This window comes from Dendrobium catenatum, unplaced genomic scaffold, assembly GCF_001605985.2.
Source record: "Dendrobium catenatum unplaced genomic scaffold, ASM160598v2 fragScaff_scaffold_1483, whole genome shotgun sequence".
Lineage (NCBI taxonomy): Eukaryota > Viridiplantae > Streptophyta > Magnoliopsida > Asparagales > Orchidaceae > Dendrobium > Dendrobium catenatum.
The window spans coordinates 1854601-1880942 of NW_021319945.1; the positions used below are offsets into that span (position 1 = coordinate 1854601).

At 34.7% G+C, this 26342-nt stretch overlaps 1 protein-coding gene across 1 annotated transcript in view; it reads right to left on the reverse strand.

Annotated features, from left to right (window-relative positions):
- The window catches only part of LOC110115466 (probable protein phosphatase 2C 12), a 32350-nt gene extending 27847 nt beyond the window's left edge, over window positions 1–4503 (reverse strand). The window contains exons 1-4 of the mRNA XM_020848710.2: window positions 3915–4503; window positions 1466–1637; window positions 786–939; window positions 643–706 (exon numbers count right to left, since the gene is read on the reverse strand). Coding sequence (XP_020704369.1) covers window positions 643–706; window positions 786–939; window positions 1466–1637; window positions 3915–4142 — 618 coding nt within the window. The 5' untranslated portion in view covers window positions 4143–4503. The remainder of the gene's footprint in view (window positions 1–642; window positions 707–785; window positions 940–1465; window positions 1638–3914) is intronic.
- Between the last annotated feature and the right edge of the window lie 21839 nt (window positions 4504–26342).

A 26342-nucleotide genomic window follows, 5' to 3' on the forward strand; every position in this document is an offset into this window, starting at 1 on the left:
AACCTGGGAAAAAACATCCCAACACAAGTTTTAAATGCATCTGTACTTTAAATTCTGTTTAATGCTTCACAGGAGAATGCACTATCACAGGAGAATGCACTAACACACCGAAAAAGCCTCACGGCCTCTTACAGCTTATAAGAACCAAAGAACTGGTGAGGAGATCCAGTATTTCATAGGGAAAAAAATCAGTCTACTTAACATCAGCAAACACTACCTTCCATAGCAGATCTCTGAAAAACAATGCTTGAACCAGCACACTTTTTAAAAACTCACCTAAAACATTAATATTTGGCATGACCCAACCCTTCATTAGCAAACCCCCACCCCATAAAAAATTAAATTCCCTACCTTAGAAGGACAAGATTTTTCAAGCACATGAACACCAGAAAATATCAATCTATCTTTGCAACTAGCTCACAAAAGACATGCTACCATTGATGTTATATTCTAATGCACAATTATGAGGATCATATCCACCTTTAAGCACATAGGTAAAAAAAATGAAAGAACAAACTGCACACTGACCATGAATGCTTACTCGCTGCTGGACAAAGATAGTTACTACTGTATGTGCAAAAAAAAAAAAGGCTTTACATTACTATAGATTAAGAAACTAGTCATCAAGGAATCGATACACACCTCTGCTCCACCAGCGAGATTTAGTCTCCCAACCTCACCCCCACTTGCAGTAATGCGTTCCACCCTGTATAAGCATAAATTATAAAAAACAACGTAACTTGTTGCCTGAACAAATTTATACAACAAAACTAAATTAAACTTACTCTTCTTTGTTTTCATCTAGCCTGTGATCTGCTGATAAAAGATAAAGTGAACCTTCAGCAGATTCAAGAATACAGCGTGAATCACCAACTGATGCTACTGTTACTGTCCAGCCATCTATAATCACAAATGTAACTGTTGTTCCTGAAGTTTTCGCTGGGAAAGTTACGGAAAATAATTTAGAGATAGAATTTTGTGATAATAACAAGTGGTTAATTGTACATCAAAGAAAGAAAAAGAACAGAGCATTTCTGTATTTTTAACATGGACCTTCAATATAATAAAAACTCAGTCATTCCTTTATCTAGAACACAAATGAAGTTCATAGCCTCTGATTAAATTTAAAAATTTAGCATTATAGTATCTAAAGGGTTGCATCTAGCCATGTACAGCGAGAAGTCACGTTCAGGGATGCAGCAAGCATACTAAGAGACAACAGTACATTGATGGTCATGGCACATACACGCAATCTCTTAATCGGCTAAAACTTCCATATGTCATTATAATCTTTATTTTCATAGGTCAAGCAGGCATAAACATAGAGAACTAAAGGAATAAGGCATTAATGCTAGGACATAATAATAAGGCAGACAAATAAGGTTACTGCAATATAACGGACATTCTAGCACTAAAAGCTTAGAAGAATTAGAAATTAATTTCCAACAGCCAATCATAGCCGCACCTTTATTTTGAAAATCTTTATCTGTTTTAACAAATCCTGCAACCAAAGCTCGTGGTAGCCCTGCTAACCACTCATCTCTATTAACATCTGCAGGTATGGCACATAAAATATTATTTAAGAGGTTCTCCTTGGCATATATAGCAGCTGTGGATCCATTGTGACCATCAAATAGCTGCAGAAAACAAACGAAAATGGTTGTCAATCTTATTAGGTGATGGACAGTGTGTGGATAATAATTCAAAACTTGAAAAAAAAAATCATCCTAATAACATTAAAATACATGTTGCCAAACCAAGCATCATCTTAGTCAGCTGTTTGACAGCTTGGTAGATTACTAGATTATGTCAATAAAAGTTTTAATTGTATTGGTAGAATCTTTTCACTATTAAGTATTAAACTATGTCATACAAGTTTGAGCAGCTTTTATATCAAAATGAAATGATTTTCGGGTTGACATCACGTGTAAGAAAATAATAATAATAATAATAATATTATGAATTATTTGCAATATCACAACAAGCACAATGCTATGAATCAATTTAGCAACTCTGCTTAGAACACCACAAAAAAGTTTGCCACATCGTCGATGAATGACAAAAATATTACTTCTTTGAGAAAAACTATAATACTTACTAGTATTCATTAGAAAAAACTTCAAAGCTAGGCTTAACAAATGTTAGCAACAAACAGAAGTAGGTTACTTACACGTCTTGAAAGAGACCTTCTGCATCTAAAAACAATTAGCACCACCAACCAAATTCATATAAAATAGAAAATTTAGCCTAAAAAATTCAGTACATGTGAAGATCAGAATTCTTCATAGTATCTGGGTTAAACTACAATTAGTACCAACTAAAGCCTAATCCAGGACAATACTTCATTAAAGAATGAATAAGTAAACAAAAAACAAGTAACAAAAAAACCTTATTGGAATGTAAGGATAACTTTACAACAAACTAAATTATTAGGTCCCAATGTTGATCAAGTACTTTGATAATCTTGCCGCATCAAACAATTACTTTCATTTCCATGTTTACATATTAAAAGCGATGCTTAAAACACAGGAAAGTCAACAATGCCTCCCACCACATCCAATATGGAAAATATAGTAGAAGGTAGACCACCGCGTACTAGTCATGAATGGCAGGCAGGGAACGCTGTCAACTTGTGTCAGGTGTATCATTAGTCTTGATATCGCCCCCCTTGCTCAACATATTTTGTTTGAGCAACAACAGCTGAGCAAGTGTCTCAGATTTGACTGTACAACAAGACTAAGGTAACTGAGAGCTTGATCTAGTTAAAATGTTCAAAAAAAAAATCAAAAGGCTAGCACATGGTGACTCCATTTAAAACAGCATTCAAGATAATGGGAAATAGCTTATTTATCAGGGCCCACAACTGATACAAAATAAAAATTAAGGTACTTTGATAAAGTATAAGAAAGATCCAGTTTTACCAAAGTTGCGGATTAATTGGAATGAAATTTTCCACGTGTGGAATTATCCATACTTAAAATAAAAGGAAAAAAAATAAGTAAACTCAATTAGAATGTGATATACTGATATAAGATAGCCCTCAGTAAAGATTCTTCCGAAACCTATTTATGATCTACCAGCTAAGGAAACCATGCCTCTTTTGATTCATACCTACAGAAAATGCTAAAATGAAATCTCTTACCAACAATTCATGGAAAATCCATTAATACTTCTTTAAAGTTCCACATGTCAGCTAAAAAAGCTAAAATATCAATTTTTTTATCACCTGATGCATTTTTTCATCAATCTATCGCAGTTAGATGGCAGCATAACTTTAAAATTGATTAGATAAAATTAGGAATGACAGATGATAAACAAGATAACAGAGAACTTCCCAAACAAAAGCAATGTCACAAGATTAAGATTTCGTCATCATCATGTGCTTTATTCCAAGGTTCCCAGTTATTTTGCGTCAACTAAACGAATCCCCTCCGTTAATTCCAATTGAGCGTTGCATTAGAGAATTACTCTATTCTGCACAATTCTATTTGCACAGCTTCTAGTCGTGTTTTGGACAATCCCCTATTTTTTGCAATTCTTCTTTATAAAAAGACCTCATCTATAAAGGGATATGTTAGTGACAAAATAATTGAGCCAAGATTCAATTAGAACCTTAAGAAATAGTTTAAAATTAGGATGTTGTTTCGTTTCCTATTTTGAGCAGGGCTTAAGCAATATCTAGCTTAAATTCCGCCACCAACCCATGTCACAGGCTAAACCAGCAAACAAACACCGAAAACAAAAACAACCATCATCAGAAACAGATCTTCGCGTATCACCCCTGTTAATAACTGCACTGGCTACCCCAAAAAAGGTTCCCTTCAGCTGCCGTAATTGTTCTACCAACAACTTACTTCTATGAAAACGGAGCACAATTAAGCAATCCGCATGAGGAAAAAAAATGGTGTGGGTACCGCAAAAACGGAGAAGGTGGTGACGCCATTCCCCGGCACCCGCTGGCACTCGGTCTTGAGAAAACTGAAATCCTCGCCCTTCTTACTTTTGTTGGCAAGACCATGGAGAATATCAGGCTTCTCGATCTTCTCGCTAGTCAGCTCCCGCTTCAATAGAACCGAAAGTGGCATCATCCGATCGACACAGGGGCTGCCGCTGCTGCCACCGCCTCCCCCACTAGACGACATCGGAATAACCTAACTCTTTCCTCCTTTCAGCCGGCGGGATCGATCAATCGAGGAAACGCAATGAACTCGATCGCCTCCTTGTGAAACCCGAAATCAAAGACATTTTATGTGTAACGGAGATCCGTGGAAGAATTTTACGCTTCCACGCGGAGTCGATTCAAAGATGCATTAAGGAGGAACTTTTCGTTTTCCACTCTTTTCCGCTTCTTCTCTCTCTCTCCCCCCTCTGCTGTGGAACTGATCTGATTACTCGCGAATGCGATTCAAGTGAGCCCACGCCATAACGTGCGTAGCGGAAGGCCGGCTGCCAGTTGACGTGGGAGTCGTGTGGGCAAGCTGGCGTCGACGTGAACTGTGTCTGATCTGTAAACATGTCGACCTGCCCCTTTTATACAGTATGTAGTGTGGAAAACGCGGAGTGCGACCATATAGCTGCCATGGCCCGGACTTACTGGAATCAGACCGTTATAGTGGGCCCGGCTTTGTAAATCGAATTGAGCTCAAAATTTTAAATAAAAAAAATTAACTGAATAAAAAGTGATTACTTTTAATTTTATATCAATATATTTTGATCAAAAAATAATCAAAATCACTTATAATTACTTATAACTATTAGATTTATGTAATTGATAGGTCATAAGAAAATTTATTTAATTGATATATAACTTGATCTGTTATTTAAGTTAAAAATTTCTCAAAATAAAATTATGAATCATTCAAATTATTATTTTAATAAACTTATTATAGTCAAATTGAATGGCTTGACGAGTGATATGTGTTTAGTACAAATGAGTCTAAATTAAAAAATTAAAGCATATATGAAAAATTCATGACATTGATTGAAGTGTCAGATAATATCCAAATATTGCATGCTTAAAATTAAATTGACTTGCTCAATAAGATAAATCCAACGAGCTAATGATCACTTGATTATGAAGTCATTAACTATTTAAATGTTGTACAAACAATTTATAATGAAATAATTCAATTTGAGCCATTAGATTAAACGCTATAATTTTTTTGCTAAATTTATGAAATTGTCACTCCCAAAATATTATAAAAAATCCCATTTTTTACAAAATGAGAAGCTAGATGTCCATGGAAGAAGGGATTGCCTGGCGATGGCTGACTGGGGAGTGTCGTCCTCACTATAACACCGCCGAGATCTTAAAGAAGAGGAAAAGGGTTAGTTATAATAGTTCATATTTTCATGATTATATTTGCTTAAAGTTCTGACCATTCCTATGATTATATTGTTTTAGTGAAAAATTATGTGAATACTATGGGCATAATCCAATCTTACTTAAGGAACACTTTTGCTTTAGACTTTAACAAAACATTTTAACCATATTTTGATTTCAAACGAGGTTTATCTTATACAAATCATATATTCATTTGATTTCTCGATTGAACATTCTTATTATGTCTTACCCTTTACTTTTTTTAGCTTCCAGTTGGAAACAAGTGTATTTGATAATTTAGTTGTTGTAATTATTGTACACATGTGAATTTGATTAGTCAATACAATAGTAATTAATAATGTGCCGCTTGATTATAACTGAATTATTGTCTAGTGTATTAACATATTTTTATCCAGATTTTTATATGAAGATCCGTTTTTTCATAAATTGACAGAATAAGAGATTCTTAAATTGTGTAAATTATAGTCATGTATGTTGTGTAAGAGAAAAATTCCATACCAAACTAGCTAATAGGGTTATAATAGAGCAAGCAACATGTATGCTGAGTTCAATGGATTGAAAACTTTAATTATGTAACTTATTTTATACAATCTATTTATCATTTGTCCAACCGCTATTATCCCACTCGCATCGCCCTGTTATCTTTATTTGATTGATGTTGCCAAACTAACCCCATCTAACCGAAAGCTAGCTTAGTTTGCAAAAAAATGATACTCACTGTGAATATTCTTCAATTAAATCTCTTAAGCTTAAGCAAATGACTACATACATTCTCATTTATATACCTATGTGTTAGAGATTTATTCTAAAATAAAAGCAAATTAAATTTGATTTTTAGTATATTAAAATTCAATTGAGGAGAAGAGGAGTTTGTGAAATAGTATAAATTGTTTTTAAGTTGCTCATAAAATACTAATTAAAAATGTACATTGTGGAAGCAGTTAAGCTTGATTTTCAAAACTTTAGTCAAGAACAATATACAAATAGAAAATAGCTACCATACTCCATAAGCAAGTATTTCATGAAGCATCAATAAATACACATGGGGCATCAAATTGTATGATCTTGAAGCCATAATAAAAAATGTCAACCCCGTTATAAAATAAATGTAGTGTCGGTGACGTCGGAGCTGAGCCGTTATTTGTTTTAAACTTCAGGCTATATTAATGTCATTTGGTAGTATATGGATATAAAGGTTTAATGCTTTCTTATTCTATATGTAGCCTAGTATGATGCTTCCTTGTTGGCTATAAATAGATAGCCAAGGTCTTGTAATAAGGAAGATTTGAGATGAATAATATTTGAGTAGTTTTTACTCTGTTTTTGGGTTTCTGTATCCTGAAGGATTTCAGGTGGTGATCCCTCCCCGAAGAAGGAGTTCTTGGTCCCGTCACCGGATCCTTGACGTGGATTCGTCCAGACCCCTACTTGGCCGGTGTCATTTGGTATCAGAGCCAATCCCCCAAGTGTCTGGATTGGCATCATCAGGTTCTTTCCGCTGCCTGCAGCCATGCTGACTGTCTCGGAAGAGAGCTGGGCGTGATTTTCGTCCATTCGTGCGTCTCATCCGTGAAACAGGTTTCCATCTCTTCCTCTCATGCATTTTGGCGGTTTCTTTCTCCTTCAAGCTGTCAAGAAGTGCGGTCCAGAAGGCAAGAAGGGTGCTGTAGTCTTCCAGTAGATTATTCTTGTGTTGTTTTCGGTATCTTGGACAAAAATCCAAAGAGTTGACTGATTTCCTCCTTGGCGGATCTTCAAATTTCTCATTTTTTTTTTCTCCTACCCGGCTCATTCAGCCACCGAATCCCTGCGTCACAACATTCGACCACTTCATTGCTGCCGTGCAAGACACCCACCCTCAAGGAAGTATGCATCTAGAGAGATTCAAGTGAATTTCTCCTCAAGAAGCGACAATAATTCTTTCCTCTCTTCTTGAATCTTCACCACGTGAAAATTCAAATCAGGAAACAAAAGAGAGAACAGAGGACGCTCAAGAAACAAAATTCCTCCCTTCTTGAAGATCACGGTGGCTTATCCAAACGGTCAAGAAACAGCAATAAATAAAGCAATATGTGGCCTCGTCAGACTCGGCAACGACCATGTCGAGAAGAAGAAATAGAATATCTTCTACAAGAAATTGCCCGACTCAAATTAAGATTGTCAAATATTGAGCAAAGATCCTTACGAACTGATAACGAGGAAGAGGTTACATTAGATGATCAGTTCTCTTTTGTCGGCAACGACATGTTTGAAGGACCTCCTAGTCAATCTTCTACCCCACCCTCGATCGAGTCCAGCTTTGAAGAATTTGAAGATCCATTATCTAATTCGTCGTCTTTGCCTCTCTATGATGAGCCGGTGTACGACGTGTATAATGATGACATGATCGGTGAAGTTCTTGATTTTGATAAGCCAATATATGATGATGATGAGGGAAAAATGGATGGCCAGCCGCAGTCAAATGTCCAACCGAAACTATTCATTCACCATGTTCCGAACAAGACAACAATTATGCTCACCATCATTGATAAAAAAATTACATGTAAAGATCTCTTCAATGGTTTGGATCGTGAATCTCTTATCTTCTCTTCTAGATGGCTGAAAGAAACAAATTTGGTCCTAGATGCTTTCACAATCACAATTATTCCATCCGCTTATGCTACTCTTGAGATATTGAAGATTGGTAGGCAAATCGATACCGGATGGACCTATCCAGATCTGTTTAGCCAACCAAACCCACCTCCTTATGGTGGCCAATCAGACATTTTCCTTTGAGCCTGAAGTTCCTCCTACCCCGGTAGTATGACGCCGGAGCTGAGCCGTTATTTGTATTAAACTTCAGGCTATATTAATGTCATTTGGTAGTATATGGATATAAAGGTTTAATGCTTTCTTATTATGTATGTAGCCTAGTATGATGCTTCCTTGTTGGCTATAAATAGATAGCCAAGGTCTTGTAATAAGGAGATTTGAGATGAATAATATTTGAGTAGTTTTACTCTTGTTTTGGGTTTCTGTATCCTGAAGGATTTCAGGTGGTGATCCCTCCCCGAAGAAGGAGTTCTTGGTCCCGTCACCGAATCCTCGACGTGGATTCGTCCAGACCCCTACTTGGCCGGTGTCAGTCGGCCTCTTAGACAAATACCAATTATTTTTATGACTAAAGATCTCAAAAGAATTATGATTTCAAGTAAGAGATGTCAAAATGGTCTTATATTATTTTAATATCAAATATTAACTCATATTTTTTTTCTACTACTCATATATTTCATTTTTATCACTCATATTTAATATGAAAATAAACTATAAGTGGTATATATATATAATATTAAAATTTTAGATGTTAAATATGTAAATAAAATAGTATATGATGGTATGTATGTAAATCTCCTTTTTTATAATAGATTTAAGGGGATATAAAAGGTCCTATATCCGTGAAATTATTTTGTGCGGATACAGATGTCGTTTGGAGGCGAATCAGAAAGCGCTACGTCATCTGTTTGTTGTGTATCGCGACTATGTACCGCTATGTATCGGGTGACATGGCGCATTCTAATTAATTCACCTCTGAGCAGTTCCATGTCCGCACAGAATAATTTCATGCCTTCTAATTTTTTTTATATTTTTTATATAGTATAAGTACATATTAAGATATTTACATTCTCTAATATTTTAATATTATATATGTATGTTGCCGACTAGAATATATGCGGCGATAGAGTTAGAAAATTTCCGTCTCAGCGTTATACGGATATCTAGCACACAAACATGGGAGAAATAATAACATCGGGATTTTTACGTAGAAAATCCTGAAAAGGGAAAAATCACGGGGTCACGCCTAGTTGAAATAATTCAACTAGTGTTAGCTTGAGGTACAAGAGGCTGACTCGTCCTTAAAATTTAGGACGATCAGATTACAATGCTTCACTTCCGGATTGAAATCTAATTACAAACAAGTTGTATATTCAAGCTGAATTCAGAGTCACTTATAATTCCGGCATCACTTGGGCGTCGGACAGAATTCCATAGTTACTTGGGCGTCAAGAAAAATTCATGCGTGACTTGGGCAGGATTCCGGCGTCACTTAGGCATCGAGTAGAATTTCAACGTCGCTCGGGCATCGGGCAGAATTATGGCGATGGTCGAGGAGGAGTTTCTTCCCTCCTATCATTCTCTTTTTCTTGCTTGGGTCCCCTCTCAAGAGAAATGAGGGGTCTATTTATAAATTTTTAAGGATGGCAAGACCTGTAAATAGGTGAGAGATCATGGATAAATTGGGAGTGGTTGGATGGACGACTGATATTGAATCTCTTGATCGTGTACCGTTCGTCAGACATTTGAAGGTCTTAATGATGTTGGAATTCGGCGATCTTGGGCTCGTTGGATTCGTCTCGTTGAGCCGCTCGATTTGATTATAAGCATGTCATGTTTCAAATTAAATAGTTTGGTAACTCAAATTATGGTTCAAACTTTCCAACAGCACTTCGGGTCCTTGATTTAGACTCATTTGGGCTCAGATTGAGTCGAATTTAGTGTCGTTGGGTTCGTATTTCCAAGAAGCTCAGTTTGACTATAAGTTTACTGAAATCGGAGTTCAGGTGATCCCTGGTTTAATTTTTGAAGTTTCCGGCTTGTTTTCGCCTCAAGATTCGTGCATGATCAAGATAATTTTTTGATGATACATATATATAACAATAATATGACTTGCAAAATCAAATAAGAATATAATTTGAAATTTGGCCCTATTGCACGAGGGAGATTGAGTCTATACAAAGAACAGAAATGTAATTGTCTCACTTATGAATGACATTTTACACACAATAAAAAAATAAAACAAGAAAGATAAACATAATCTTTTATTTTTAAAGCTTAAAATGAGAAAAATCACTGGATATTGATTAGCCTAAATAATTTCCATATATTTTGTGTAAGTTATAATAGATTTTTTCCTCTAAACTTAGAAAAGGCATCAATAAGTATAAGCAAAGCTGAGATGTTGCTAATATACTTGATTTTGTCAGTATAATGAGGCTGGTAAAGTAGATGGAGCTGATCACATTAATCATCTTTTTTACGGTGAGAGGTACAGCAATGTAGGAAGGTCATGAGGTGACAAAAAACAAAAGGATTAATTAGCTTCCGGCCTGGAGATGAAGTCAGCATTACTTAAAGAAATAAATACTTATCCATTAATGCTCTCTAGAATAATACAAAATTTGATAATATAATTGAAGAAAAGTTTGGCAAGTTGTCTTATGCAGATAATACACTTATATTGATACATATATTATTCTTCTTATATTATACCAAATCTTTTTCTAAATCATTGATACGAAAGTATGTGATATATGTATATCGAGCACGTGCGATACTGTATATATTGAAAAAAGTGATTTATATATTGAATTGACATTGATCTAGAATGATCTATTGAGCATGGAAGACATTGTTATTGTCACTTTTATATAATTTTACTACATTGATACGATTTCACTGTTGTATTGAAATGACCTTTATACTAATTTTAGTGGGTTACTGAGTTACAAATTTCACTATTTATTTATTGTATTGTTTTGTTGGTTTCTTTATCGTATTGATTTTATTACTATACTATTTTACTACGTACCTACGAATTCTACTGATGTCATACTGTTTCCGCATGTGAGTTTTACTATTTTTGTATTGATTCACGATCATATGAATGCTACAGCTATAATTTGACTGCTAACATACATATTGCTCCTTTATCGTACTTTGAGTTTAGTTGTAGGATTTGGTTACTTGTTTGACTCTTGAGCTCATTATATATGGTTAAATGATTTCAAGTCAAGACAATAGAGCACTGCTGTGAGATTGATCAAGATCATTCAAATTAATTAAGATTCTTATTATTTTAGTTATTCTTTTATACTCAAGATAGAGTAGTTATGATATATAAGTAGTGTACATGATTTTTTGGGAAATGAATATAGATGTATATATTGACATTTTGATCAATACTTATATTTTCATTGGTAGTTATATTGATAAAATGAATTATGTAGTTCTGATTGTTGCATATTAAAAGATAAAAGAATAATTCTTCCAAATTAAATTCCGAGGCAACACAAAAAGTAGAGTTGTAATTGAGTCGAATCCACTTGCAAATTTGCTCTTAATAAACAACCCATAAATTAAATTTAATGAGCTAATGAATCAAATTTAGGATAATTATGACTCGATTTGCCAATTCATTTAAAAAATATTAGTACAAAATATTATAATTCAATAATTTAAGTACAAATTTAATTAAAAAAATTAAAAAAATATCTTCTCACAAATAATTTGTCCTTATTTCATCTCCAATTGGCATCTTTTATCATCCATAATAAATAAATCAGCATGTAAGCTCAAACTCATATAATTTTACCCAAATTCAAACTCTATTAACTAATCAAATTTAAGCTTAAATTAAGGACAACTTGGGCTTAAAATTTTTCCTTCACGCTCTCAACCGAAGCCGAGCTAATTCCTTCATTTTTTATTAATAAAAAAAATATATCTTTTATGCTTAGAATAAAAATCAAACGATTATAATATCTTCAAAATTAATGATATTAATTTGTCCCATCAACCAGCCTTCGAATTCCAAATGGGCGTAGTTCATATGTCTAACAGATGCAGGAATATAAAAACGAATCCATTCCTCCTGAAACTCTTCTCACTGAATCAAATAAAAACCACAAAAGAAAACTATTCATAGCAAGCTCGCCAAATGGCTGAATTTGTTTCTTTTTTTTTTCTTTTAAGCTTGATGGAGATATGTTTGGAAATATGAACAAGACTTTCTTTTTCATAAGCAAATTGATCAGAGCATTGATCCGGTCAATGAATCAGATTGCAGCGCTAATTAAATATTTTTATTATATTTAATTCTAATTGAGACAGCTCAAGCTTTTACAAAAGTGATTGTAAACTTTCAAAAAATGCCTTCGAAATACATTTTTTTTAACTGAGCGGGAAAGCAATAGCCAATAGAACTGTAGCTGCACTATGAAATGCAAAAGCCGTGGGATGATTTTTTTACTATTTTTTAAAACCTCATTTTAGTATAAATTTTTTTTGTACAAAAAGTTATTTTGAACGATTTGCCAATAAAAAGTGACAATAAGCTAGACGTTGACGCAATGCCAATAAAGACGACGACTTAAGACAAAAACCTAGAGGAAAATAAGGCTATTTAACATCAAAGGCTACTTATTGAGATGATTGGCAAAGTCAATGTCGATGAGGAGCAACTATGCAACTACGTGAAGTCAACACCAGACGAAGGGTTCAAGGCAAGTCTCTAGAGCAATTAAAAATGATATAGTCTTGATACATCCTCAAAAATTATCTTGATCGGGCACGAATCTCGATGCAAAATCAAGTTGAAAACTTCAAAAATTAAAATTGGGACCATTTGAACTCCAATTTCAGCAAACTTACAGTCGAATTGAACATCTTGGAAATACGAACCCAACGACACCAAATTCGACTCAATCCGAGCCCAAATGAGTCCAAATCAAGGACCTTAAGCGTTGTTGGAAGGTTCGAACCACAATTTGGGTTACCAAACGGTTTCCAAACATGATGTGCTTATAGTCAAATCGAGCGGCTTGACGAGACGAATCCAACGAGCCCAAGATCGCATAATTCGAAACACCAGCCTTCAAATGTTTGACGAACAGTGCATGATCAAGAGATTCAATATCGGCCGTCCATCCAACCACTCCCCATTTACCTTTGATCTCTCACCTATTTATGGGTCATGCCAATCTAGAAATCTATAAATAGACCCCTCATTTCTCTTGAAAGGGGGACTGAAACAAGAAGAGAAGAAGGAAGAAGAGAAGGAAGAGAAGGAATAAGCTCTTCCTCGACCACCGCTAGACTTCCGCCGAACCACCACTTGAGGCCCTCACCTCCGCCGGACCACCGCCTGACGCCGTTGCTCCATCGGACCACCACTTGAGGCCCTCACCTCAGCCGGACCACCTCCTGACGTCGTTGCTCCGCCGACCACCACTAGAAGCCTTGACGTCGAGAATTCTCCCGAAGTGTCGTCCTTCTACTACGGTCTTTCTGACCCCAATCTCATGTCGGCTATGATTCTTCAAACCTCCGTCGCCTACTATGGTCCTTTCGACCTCCATCAACAGACAAATTGTCTTCTACCAACTACGGTTTTTTCTAACCTTTGTTGCCTACTATGGTCCTTCTGACCTCCATCACCATACAACGATCGTTCTAACCCCGGTCTCCTGTCGACTGCAGTCCTTCTGACCTCTGTCGCCTACTATGGTCCTTCCGACCTCCATCACCAGACAACGATCTTTTTGACCCCAGTCTTCTGCCGGCTACGGTCCTTTTGACATTCGTCGCCTACTATGATCCTTCCGACCTCCATCAATAGACAACGGTCTTTCTGATCCCAGTCTCCTGCTGATTACGGACCTTCTGACCTCCGTCGCCTACTATGGTCCTTCCGACCTCCATCAACAGACAACAGTCTTTCTGATCCCGATCTCCTGCTAACTACGATCTTTCAGACCTTTGTCTCCTACTGACTACGGTCCTTCCGACCTCCATCACCAGACAACGGTCTTTCCGACCTCCATCCTATTGACTATGGTCATGCCGACCAAACAAACACATCTATTGTAACTCCCACCATGTAATGCACTCTATATGATGTACATTATTTGTGACATCAAGCCAATGTCTTCTCCCAAGGAAGGGCATCATTTGTAATCGATTGCAAATACTAGTAGATTCATTCAAACTGGGCCAGGCCCTGTGATTTTTCCCCCTATTCAGAGGTTTTCACGTAAAAATGCTGGTGTCTCTTATGAATGTTACACCCTCTTTCTTATCTGCTTGTGTTCTGGATCTTTGTACAACGCTAAGACATTAAACTATATATTTCTCTACCGCCATGAATAGTCCAGGACGCAATAAGTCTCAACAAGGAATTGTCTACGGATTGATCTTTAGGTTGTCTTAGCCAATTGGAAGAATATAGTTAAAGTTACACTAAGATTAGGTCTAAATCAAGCTTATTCAAGCAACTAAATTGAGAGATTTAAAAGCTGCAATTGGACATATCAAAAACTCCTATCTTCAATCCCCTTGAATCCCTAAAGACATCCACAGAAGACCACTTAAGGGACTATAACAATAAGAATATTACAGAAGGGGGATGCTTAGATTAAGTTCAGGAAAATGATCAAAGTAAATGAAAGATCTACCTTCTTTTAAAAATAAACTTTGCAGTGAATTGACAGCCATTTCTCCCTTATTGTCATCATTATGAAATCCTTCCCTTTATTTGACATTATTATTTCATTTAAAGTTTTTTACTCATTAGTTTACCTTTAAATATAAAAATAAAATTTAAAATTTATAACTTTATAACTTTATTTTTTCACCTATATTGAGTGTAAAGAAAAATTTTATTAAAATTTTTAATTAATATATTTAAAATGAATATTAATATCAAATTAAATAATTCATATTTCCCAAATTAAATGATTCATGCCTCGATTGTTCAATAAGTTAACATTTTCAACTACCTAACTTAACCCTTCATTTCTCTCAAACAGGACTTGGGACTGGAGAACGACAGTATTTCTCTTAAAAACAACTGAATGAATCCTTAACTTATTTTCTTTGACATCTTCGACTCAAAATTCTTTCTTAGGCCGGATGACCTCTTCCAATTACAAAAAATTAAAATTAAAAAAAAAAAAAAAACATTTATTAAAAAAAACTTAAAATTGCAAGCCCGTTATTATCCAAAAGTAGCCCATCTCCATCTGCCTACTGTTAGAATTTTTTGGCAGATGCTCTGGCTCTAGTATTGTATGATTCTAGCTGGAAAATAGAAATGTTTTATATAATTTGACGATAATTATTTAACCAGGTCCAAAATCAATGATACATCCATGCAAGATTTTTAGACATGCATGCATCTCATACTCCATAGTTTGCTTAATTCCTCTCTTACTCTTATTTTTCATCCATTTCGCTCCTCTTATGGAGAAATTAATATACGGACATCAATGAAATCAAGTCACGTGTACAAATCGTGAGGCTTGATTTTATTAGAGTCCAGACTCGAGCTATTTTCAGATTCCGCACGTAATAATTTCTCCCTTTTATGACTTCTTCCTTTTTGACTTAAAGAAAAACTCCATTAAAAAAATATACAAAATGAACTAACCAACCATCAACATTGGTTTAATTCAACTAAATCCTCCTACTTTCAATTAAAAAAAAAAAGGGAAATGTGTTGGAACAAATCAAAATTTCATATGAATTAAAAGTTTTTGAGAGATAAACGGGCCTTTACAAACCTTTGCAGTTTGCAGTTGCCACGAGTCTCCAATTGAACTGCAAATAGACCTTTGCAATTTGCAGTTGCCACGAGCCTCCAACCCGAACCCCAAACGTAAACACAGTATTGCATTTTTTTCTCCGTTGTAAACAGTGCTACGCCAATATTGGAGTTGCACTGCTCACATAAACTCAATTTTGAAAACTTTACAGAAATGTATTTTTAAGAAAAAAAAAATAGAGAAGAGAAAAAATATACAGGGAATATTCTTTTTTGATATTAGACATTGAGTTCCGTTGGAGAAGAATTACTTTTTGATATAAACGTTATTGCATTTTAAAGTGAGAAATGAATTTTTAGTTTGGAGCGAGATTCCCTTAACAGAGAAGAATCATGTGCGAATTAATATGTGAGACTTTTGAGAGTGGTGATGATCGACCTGTAGAACTACATAAGTAATAATATAGGATGATCGAGAAAGTAATAATATTAAATTAGAAGAAATCTTATATAATAATAGTATAATTAAAAATTAATTAATGTAAAATGTAAAATTATTGAATTTATTTTAAGATAAATATAACAAATAAATAATCAATTAAATTTTATATTGCACTTATCTCAAAGTAAATCCAATAACCTTAAAATTCATTCCGGTTAAAAACTTTACGCGAATATCATGATCTTAATTTTTTTCAAATAATTATAAATAGTTGGAATTTGATGATTTTAGCTAGTTTAATTAGTTGAGAATCAAAGTTGAGCCAGATATGCCAACAATTAATTTTATTTTCAACTTAAAAGTTTATTTTTATGGAAGACAGTAAATTATTTTGTACTTTTTATCAATTTATTTTTTAATTATCTTATATAATGCTAAGGCTTCGTTTGAGATAGATTTATTATTGTTTAATTAATTTTTCATAGCATAATCATAATTTTTATTTGGTCACTGTATTTTTACTATTTTTAAGAATTTTTTATGCTAGAAAGTTGTTTTAGACATCAACTTTAAAAAAAAAATTACTTTCTCTATACAAGCTTTACAATCAATTTTTATAAAAAATTACAATCATCCCAACCGAATCATAAATTTAATATTTTTATATGTATATATTTTTGCATGCACTTATCAGCCATGTAGAACTGTAGAACTCATAGCGAACCTCAAGGAAGTCTCCTCGGATAGCCAATCCAATAATTGTTTAAGGTTCCGTTTGGGATGTCTTTCTTATTGCTTCTTAAAGTAAATTTTTAATAAAAAAATCATAATTTTATACTAAAAAAATGTTTTAAGAAACAACAAGAAAGCAATCCCAAACGAAGTCTAAAGCCTGGTTTGGGGCGGCTTTTTTACTGCTTCTTAAAGCAGGTTTTTAGTAAAAAAATTTAATTTTTTGTACTAAAAAACTGCTTTAAGAAGCAGTGAAAAAGTCGTCCCAAACGAACCCTAAGATTTTATTTGGGATAGCTTTCTTATTATTTCTTAAAACATTTTTTTTACTAAAAAGCTACTTTAAAAATCAACAAGAAAGCCGTCCCAAACGAAGCCTATAAGACTCATAATTGATCGCACATGCAAGAAGAATTCAATAATCAATCATTATATTTTTAATTAAGTCAAAATTGGATGAACTTAGCTCAGCCTTATGATAAGATTTTTATAGGAGATGGTCAAGGCATTCCTGACAAATTGGCAAATTAGATAGCGCAAATCAAGCCATATAACCCGTCGGAAACATGCTAGACTTTTACATCATTTGCTTAAGTTAATTTGTTCATTATATGGACATTTTTTTATTGGTTTTCTCGGAAATGGAGGTTTTTTTAATGTATTTTTTCTTGTTTATTATTATATCTTATTTTTTGTAATTACTAATTATTGTTTTGATGCATTTCTCTCCTTATAATGTTGGTACAATTTTTTAATTTCACCTGCTATGACTGTTTATCTTTCTAGTTTCTGATCATTTTTTTGGTGTTTATTTGGCTAAATATGGACTGTTATTGGTGATTTTTTTTTTTCTGATGATTTATTCTAAGGTATTTGTTGGGAGGATTGTTGGGAGATTATTTCTACGCATTTCTCTTTTGTTGGGATACCTCTTTGTTTCGATTTGTTATTGCTGAAGATTATCATACTCTATGTATTTTGAGCTATCTTGGATGGTTACTACACATCAGCAGCGACGGCCACTTTAAATTTTGGGGCTATTATGGGTATTTTTTAGGTATTTGGCTTTTGCTCATTTTCTTGATTAGGAGGTTTGATTATCAACCAACAGGTTTTGAATTCAGAGCTTACTTATATGATGCATGTATAAGTTTGCCTTTAATTAATCTAACCGTCCCAAAAAAAAAAAAAACTGCTCTGCAACCGTTATGTACACAAGACAAAGGTTCTTTCAATTGCAATAGTTTTAATCACTACAAATTTTAATCATTATAATTAACAGTGATTTTAAACGTTACAATTAGCTGTAATTTTAGTTATTGTGATACAGTAACGATAAATTTTATTGTTGTACAGCTGCAATTAAAAGTTAAATTTGGATCTATTACTGTGGTTAAAGACTAATTGATTACAGCAATACGCTTATAAACATTCTTAGCGTTTTTTTAAGAGAAAAGACAGAGATGCAGAAACTGATATGCCAGTTCTTGAAGCCTAGTTTTTGTCTTTATCTCTTTATTAGTATTGGTAGATTTTTTGTCTTTTGGAAAATGTCATTTATTAGTGCATATATGACTATTCTTGCAACATACTTTTTCGATTAAAAAAGAAAGAAAAAGTCATTTATGTACAATTGTATAGCATGCCTAACTAATTAATTACTCTGCAATAGCTCAGATATGCAAAATATTTCCCTTCTAATCACAACAATACACTTAATATATATTTATGTATAACAACCCATTTATAAAATTGATAAATTTAAAAATCATATTCACAAAATATGAAGCTTACACATTAAAATGTTCCTAATACAAGGTCACAAAATAAATTGCAGATTTCAAAACTTATGCAAGTTAAGGGCTGTTTGATTTGTTGAAAAATGAATGCATAAGAAATGAACTGTGGTGTAAAATAAAATTCAAGCATTTGTTTTGATGAAAAAAAGATGTAGTTTAAAATTCTAGTAAATTGCTTTTTTACTATGTAGTTCATTTTTTATGTATTGTAATTTCACTTAGTTTTTGTTGAATTCCATTTTCAGCTAAGCCGAATAAGTTGCACCACCAGTAGTTGGTCGCCACCGCCGCTATATGCAATTGTCAAATACTAGTGACTGCCACCACTACTGCCAGCCACCGCCCATCACTGGCCGCCATCATAGCTAACAATCACCGTCGCTTGTCATTATTGTCCTTATTCTCATCGTTACTAACCACCATCATTTTACTTTATATTGCATTAATTTTACTTCAAATAAACCAAAAATAATAATAATCTCCAGCCTATTTTTACACTCATCTAAACAACTTCAAATATACTTGTTGTGTCCTGGAATATTTGTGGCGGTAGAGAAATATATATTTTAATGTCTTAGCATTATACGAAGATCCAACACACAAGCAGATAAGAAAAAGGGTGTAGCATTTATAAGAGACACTGGAGTTTTTACGTGGAAACCCCTAAAAGTGGAAAAAACCACGAGGCATGACCAAGTTTAAATGAATCCACTAGTATTTGCATTCGATTACAAATGAGGCCCTTCCTTGAAAGAAGGCATTGGCTTGATGTCACAAATGTATGTCATATAAAGCACATTACATGGTGGGAGTTACAATAATCAATGTAGACATGTTTGTTTGGTTAGAAGGGCCATAGTCGACACGAGACAGGGGTCTGAAAGACTATAGTTGGCAGGAGACCGGGGTCAGAAAGATCATTGTCTGGCGATGGAGGTAGGAAGGACCGTAGTAGGTGGCGAAGGTCGAAAGGACCATAATCGGCATGAGACAGGGGTCCGAAAGGCCTTAGTTGGCAAGAGACCGAGGTCAAAAAGACCATAGTAGTATGACAGTACTATGGTAGAAGTTTGGGCGTCAGGTGATGGTCTGGCAGAAGTTCGGGCATCAAGTGATGGTCCGGTAGAAGTCTGGGCGTTAGGTGGTGGTTTGGTGGAAGTCCGGGCCTTAGGTGGTGGTCCGGCAGAAGTCCAGGCATTAGGTGGTGGTCCGACTGAAGTTTGGGCCTCAGGTGGTGGTCCGGCAAGTCTGGGCCTCAGGTGGTGGTTCAGTGGAAGTCCGGGCGTCAGGTGGTGGTCTGGTGAAGCTCAGGGCCTCAAGTGGTAGTTTGGTAGAAGTCTGGGCCTCATGTGGTGGTTCGATAGAAGTCCAGGCATCAGGTGGTGGTCCAGCAAAAGTTCGGGCATCAAGTGGTGGTCCGGCAGAAGTCTGGGCCTCAGGTGGTGGTCTAGTAGAAGTCTGAACCTCATGTGGTGGTCCGGCAGAAGTCCGAACATCAGGTGGTGGTCTAGTAGAAGTATGGACGTTAGGTGGTGGTCCGGCAGAAATCCGGGCGTCAGGGCTTCAGGTAGTGGTACGGCGGAAGTTCGAACGTTAGGTGGTGTCCTGGTGAAGCTCAGGGCCTCATGTGGTGGTCTGACAGAAGTCCGTGCATCATGTTGTGGCCTGGTGGAGCATAGGGCCTCAAGTGGTGGTCTGGCGGAAGTCCGAGCTTCACGTGGTGGTCTGGTGGAGCTCAGGGCCACATGTGGTGGTCCGGCGAAGCAACGATGTCAGACGGTGGTCGAGGAGGAGCGAGGAGGCAAGAGCGATCTCCAATCTCTCTCTTGCTTGGATCCCCCTTTCAAGAGAAATGAGGGGTTTATTTATAAATTTTTGGAGTGACATGACCTGTAAATTTTTTAGAGATCAAGCGTAAATGGGGAGTGGTTGGATAGACGACCGATGTTGAATTTCTTGATCGTGGACCGTTTGATGGACATTTGTATGTCTTAGTGATGTTGATTCAGTGATATTGGCCTCGTTGGATTTTTCTCGTCGAGCCGCTCGATTCGACTATAAGCACCAGGCGGAGCCAGAAAATATCTCTAGGGGGGCTAAATTTTTTTATTATATTATTATTTTTCTTCAATTTTTTACATCCAGACTTAGGACCAATATAATCAATATTAAAAATGATAAAACTTTGTTAGTGAATTAGTTTATTTTTTTCCTTCACAAAATGACTTCAATCATCAAATCACTCGATTTCTGCTAGAACGTGTTTAATATATTAACTAAATACGTGATATTAAATATATTAAGTAAATACGTGATATTAAAAATCTCATTTAAAAAAAAAAAAATCATAAAATCTCTTTAAGATCGAATCAATATAGGATTAAGCTAATATCAATCAAGAAAAAAAAATGTAAATGAATAGGAAATTAAATTGCGAGTGAATTGAATGGATAATCGATGTTAAATTTCTTGATCGTTGACTGTTTATTGGGCATTTAAATGTCTTAGTGATATCATAATTTGGCGATCTTGGGCTCGTTGGATTCGTCTTGTCTAGCCGCTCGATTCGACTATAAGCATGTTATGTTTGGAAACCATTTGGTAATCCAAGTTATGGTTTGAACCTTCCAAATATGCTTCGGGTCTTTGATTTGGAGTCATTTGGGTTCAGATTGAGTTGAATTTGGTGTCGTTAGGTTTGTGTTTTTGAGACGTTCAATTCGACTGTAAGTTTACTGAAATCGGAGTTCATATGGTCTCCCAATCTTAAAAATTAGGAATAAAAAAAATATAGCTTAAAACTTTGGCTAATACTTTCAGTCTTAGTCACTTCCCTTAAACTCGTTATGTCCAAAACTTAAGTAGTGAACTTCTACATCTTTGCAACCCTTAGCCAACTCCCACAACAAAGGCTATTGATAAGGCATAATAGAAAAAAAAAATATTTAGTGTGCATTAAATACTAAATTAGTAATATTAAAATAGAGAAATTATTCTATGCGGAGTCCGAACATAGAGAAATGCCTAGATTTACTGCGTAATTGCTACATATTTTTAAATACTCATCAACTACTCAACAAATACTCAGTTGTGAGTATTTGCTAAGTATTTGATGAGTATTTGCTAAGTTTTTGCTGCGTATTTGTTGATTTGCTATTTATTTCCTGTGTATTTATAAATACTCAATACATACGAAGCAATTCGGACGGTTCTTCATGTCTGGATTCCGCTCAAAATAATTTTTCCCTCAACACATATTTGCTAGATGATCAATAGAATGTCAAATTAGTAATATTTAAACAAATCATCCATCTAACCCGACAAATCCTAAGTACTCCTCTAAACATACAGACAAACAGCTTACTTTAGACTTATCAGCATATCCTAATCATCAAAACATAATCGAAACATCCTGAAACCGGAGATGGAAATAAAATAAGTCTTTGAAGTCTTAACGTAGCATATGGTGCACAAATTTAGCGTCTACATGCAAGCAACCCGAAACTGGAGAATAGATCGATATTAACAAGAAAAAAAAACCATGAACATTTTGATGAGGAAGTAACCCTAAATAAATATTTACTTTAAGAATAGAGCATCTGCTTCCTTACAACTTTAAAGTAGGTTCACTAAAGCAGCTGAGAACCTTTGATTCTTTGCAGAAATAACAACTGGCCCTTCAGAATCTACAGTGTCATAATCTGTAGGTTATATCCAAAATACTCTTCGAGTGAACCTTGAATCTGCATTCAATGATGTTACCTCTTATCTTCTTAAAGATTTCACCAACACTATTAATAAAATATGCTTTCACGGTACTTTTTCTACCCTAGGGTAGCAGTTCTTTTTTCCCCTAGGGTAGCAGTTAAAACACATAATATTTAATTTACAACGATTTAAAAATCACTGCTCATCCGCCCTATTTGTTATCGCTACAAACAGCTTCCACGGCGCTATTTAAACTGCTGCCTTAGAGGGAGTTTTAGGGGACTAGAGGCTGGCTTTGACAGACGGGGACTTCTTGGGCAAGGTAGAGCGTACGACTAGGGTATGAATCGTGAGGAGTGATAAAGAGGTAACATGAGGGTGATTTTAATTACAAATGTTGTTATAAAATAGTGTGTTTATATTAGTGGCAGTTAAAACCGCTGTTATAGATGATTTATAGCAGCGGCATGAAAATTGGTGCTAGCTAATGCCGTCGTTTGGAAAGTTACATTAGCAATTTTTGTACTAGCAAGCAGTTTAGAAAACAGCAAAGAAATTGTCCCAAACGAAATCTAAATAGTGCAAATTTCATATTTTAGAACATTTTCCTAATTGATTAATTGCTTAGAAGTCTGAGGGCTTATTTTGTGAGAAAGCATAAGGCAAAAATCCAATGCAGAGGGATAACAATATTTTTTGAGAAAGCATAAGGTAAAAAACAAACAGAAAGATAGGAGTCGGGTACATACATATTATCCTCGCCAACATTATAGGATAAGCTAGTTTCCAACAAAACTTTCTGTTATCTAGATGCTGCACTTGGGTTAGTAGCAAGAATCTTTTCGCACATTAAATAACATTAAGGGTTTGTTTGGGGTGGCGGCAATAGTATTTTGGGAGGTTGAGTTGAAGTTGTTGTTGGTAACTTCTTTAACTTAATATTTTATTTATTGAAAAAGTCTTACATTAGCTTTTTGATAGGTTCCATATACTAGTATCTATGATTACAAAAATCAGTTTCTCACCAAAAATAATAATAATAAGCCACTCTCTTAATAAAATTGTTAACAATTTAATCTATTGATGCATCCTTCTTCTTCAAGCAAATGTCATGAAAATTTAATCAAGTCATCACTAAAAAAATCATAATAAAAATAATACACATAAATGTATCCACAAGTATTCGACACTTATTATTAAATGAAAATTATGTGAACTCCTTAAGTAAAAAGAATCAAAACTCTCAAACATTGATGTGCCTTTTGGTATAATTGTTGGAATTTTATTAAGAAACTCTGCAGTCAAACATGCTCATCCTAGAAAAATCTTGGGATGAGTAACATCCATGGAAGTTACACCAACATGACAAAACAGTGCTAAAGCAGACAATATCTCGATTGTTGAGAGTTTGGAATGTTACAAATTGTATGAAAGCAATACACCAGCCGAAAGATGAAACTAAATGCTGTACAAGACAAAGTGCTACGTCATGAGAGCCACCTCTTGAATCATGTATGAGACAAAGTGCTATGTGGCAGGAGTCACCACTTGAAATTTTAGGGGCCACCTTTAGAATATAATCTGCCTGATGGATTATTCTGTGATAAAGATATTGACGAGAATGTCAGTTACTTAAGTGAGAGAGATTTTAAAACCCCTTGTGTACAAGGAAGCTAAGCTCTTAAATATAGAGCGTCTTTTGGTGTAATGGTTATAATTTTATTAAGAAACTCCGCAATTAAGCTTGTTTATCCCAGATAAATTTTGGGATGGGTGACCTCCTGAGAAGTTACATTAACATGACAAAACTGTGAGGCCCTTAGGCCAAAGCAGACAATATCTCAATAGTTGAGAGTTTGGGATGTTACAAATTTTCAAACTAAATAGAGCATGTAAAGTCAGATAAAATTAGGTTATTTATCGTATATACTTTTTTTGGTATTCAACATGTAGTAGACAAGTCATAACAGATGGACTTGTACTTGTGAGCCCACAAGAGAGCTAGACCAAGGATCACAAACCTTATTAAGCAAAGGACTCATAAGAGAGTTGCGCATCACAATAATAGTGAAGGTCCTTGTAGACCACTTAAATTTTTGTGACGGAGTTGCAACGGATTTGCGACTAAAATCCATCGCAACTCCACCGCAAACCACCCTATCTGATCGAGTGATTGTGCATCCATTTCATTTTTTTTGTTATTCGACTTTGCCTCCGCACATTGCTATTTTGAATGATCGAAAAATAACTTTTTCTCCTCCTTCGACGACATTCCTTCACGTTGCATTCGAAGTTAACTTCTTCTCCTCCTTCAACGACGTTCTTTCCTGTCAAACTTAAGGGGAAATTCTATAAGATGATGGTGAGACCTACAATGCTTTATGGTGCTGAATGTTGGCCATTAAAAGATAAGCATAATATTAAGTTAAGTGTTGCAGAGATGAGGATGCTCATGTGGATGAATGGCTTTACTCTTAGAGACATGTTATGAAACGAGACTAGCATATACATGAAAAGTTGGAGTATCTCCAATGGAAGGTAAGATTATAAAGAGTCACCTTAGATTAGAGAGAGACACCTTAGAGAAACAACTAGTGCTTCTATAAATTTACATAATAAAACAGTATAATTGTAGTCAATTTCATCAAAATCTATACATATATACCAAATATAGTACAAAAAATTCTATACATCAAAACAATTAAATATTTGATTATAAAAGTGGTGCCTTGCTACTCATAACTCAATGAACATGCCACTACACTTGATCTACTTATATATGCTTTTACCTTTTTTTTTTTTTTTTAAATATTAGAAAGAATATAATGAGCATGACTAGCCCTGTAGAATCCTTACCCTAGTATGTCATAGATATTAATTTAAATTTCAATGAAATTAAAATACACTAAAAAGTAAATAATGCATTAGTAAAAGAAGTTTCTTTAAGATTTTAAAGACATTTTCAAGGAGTTTTCAAAATACCTCACATAACACTTGTTATCAGAAGTTAACTTGTACTTAACTTTTATATTTAATCATAGTTTATTAAAAAATTCAGAAATTATTAACATTCAATTTAGAATATCACTTATATTATATTTAATTATATATATGCAATGCGATGATTAGAATGTAATTGTTTTTATGCATGTTTATAACTTCACTTCCACTTATGCCTCCCTTGATCCTCCCACACTTGCCTATAACAAGGGAGGACAAAATCAAAATATAATAGTCCCACATAACCTCTCACATATGCTTTCATCAATTGAGGCCAGAATCTCTCCTAGATCTGCACTAGATAGATAAGGCCAAAGCAGAACATATATGATACTTATAAAAATCTGAGAGTGCAATTTTCACATATCAAAACATCTCCCATATTATGCCATACAATCATAGATGTAATAGTAGCTAATTTGTGATTTCCATGTAGTTATTAAATAATTTATGAATTACCATAATCACTAATAAAAACCATATTACTGGTATAACATAATACTCAGTTATTCACTGAATATTTGTAACAACATAAACTCTTAACTATTGAGATATTATCTACATTGGCCTAAGGGCCTCATGATTTATCATATTAGTATAACTTTCCAGGAGGTCACCCATCTCAGAATTTATCCGGAATGAGCACACTTAATTGTAGAGTTTTTTTAATAAAATTTCAATAATTACATCAAAAGACGTCTCGATGTTTAAGAGTTTTGTTTATTTTACTTATGAGATTTCATAATTTCCTCCATTTATATAACTAATGTTCTCATCAGTATCTTTATCCCATAATCATTCACCTGGTATATATGATTCTAGAGATGTCCCCTACAAGTTCAAGTGGCGACTCCTGTCACATAGCATTTTATCCCGTACAGGGTTCAAGAGGTGGCTCACATAGCGTACCACTTTGTCATGCATGACACTTAGTTTCCATCTTCCGATTGGTGTATTGTT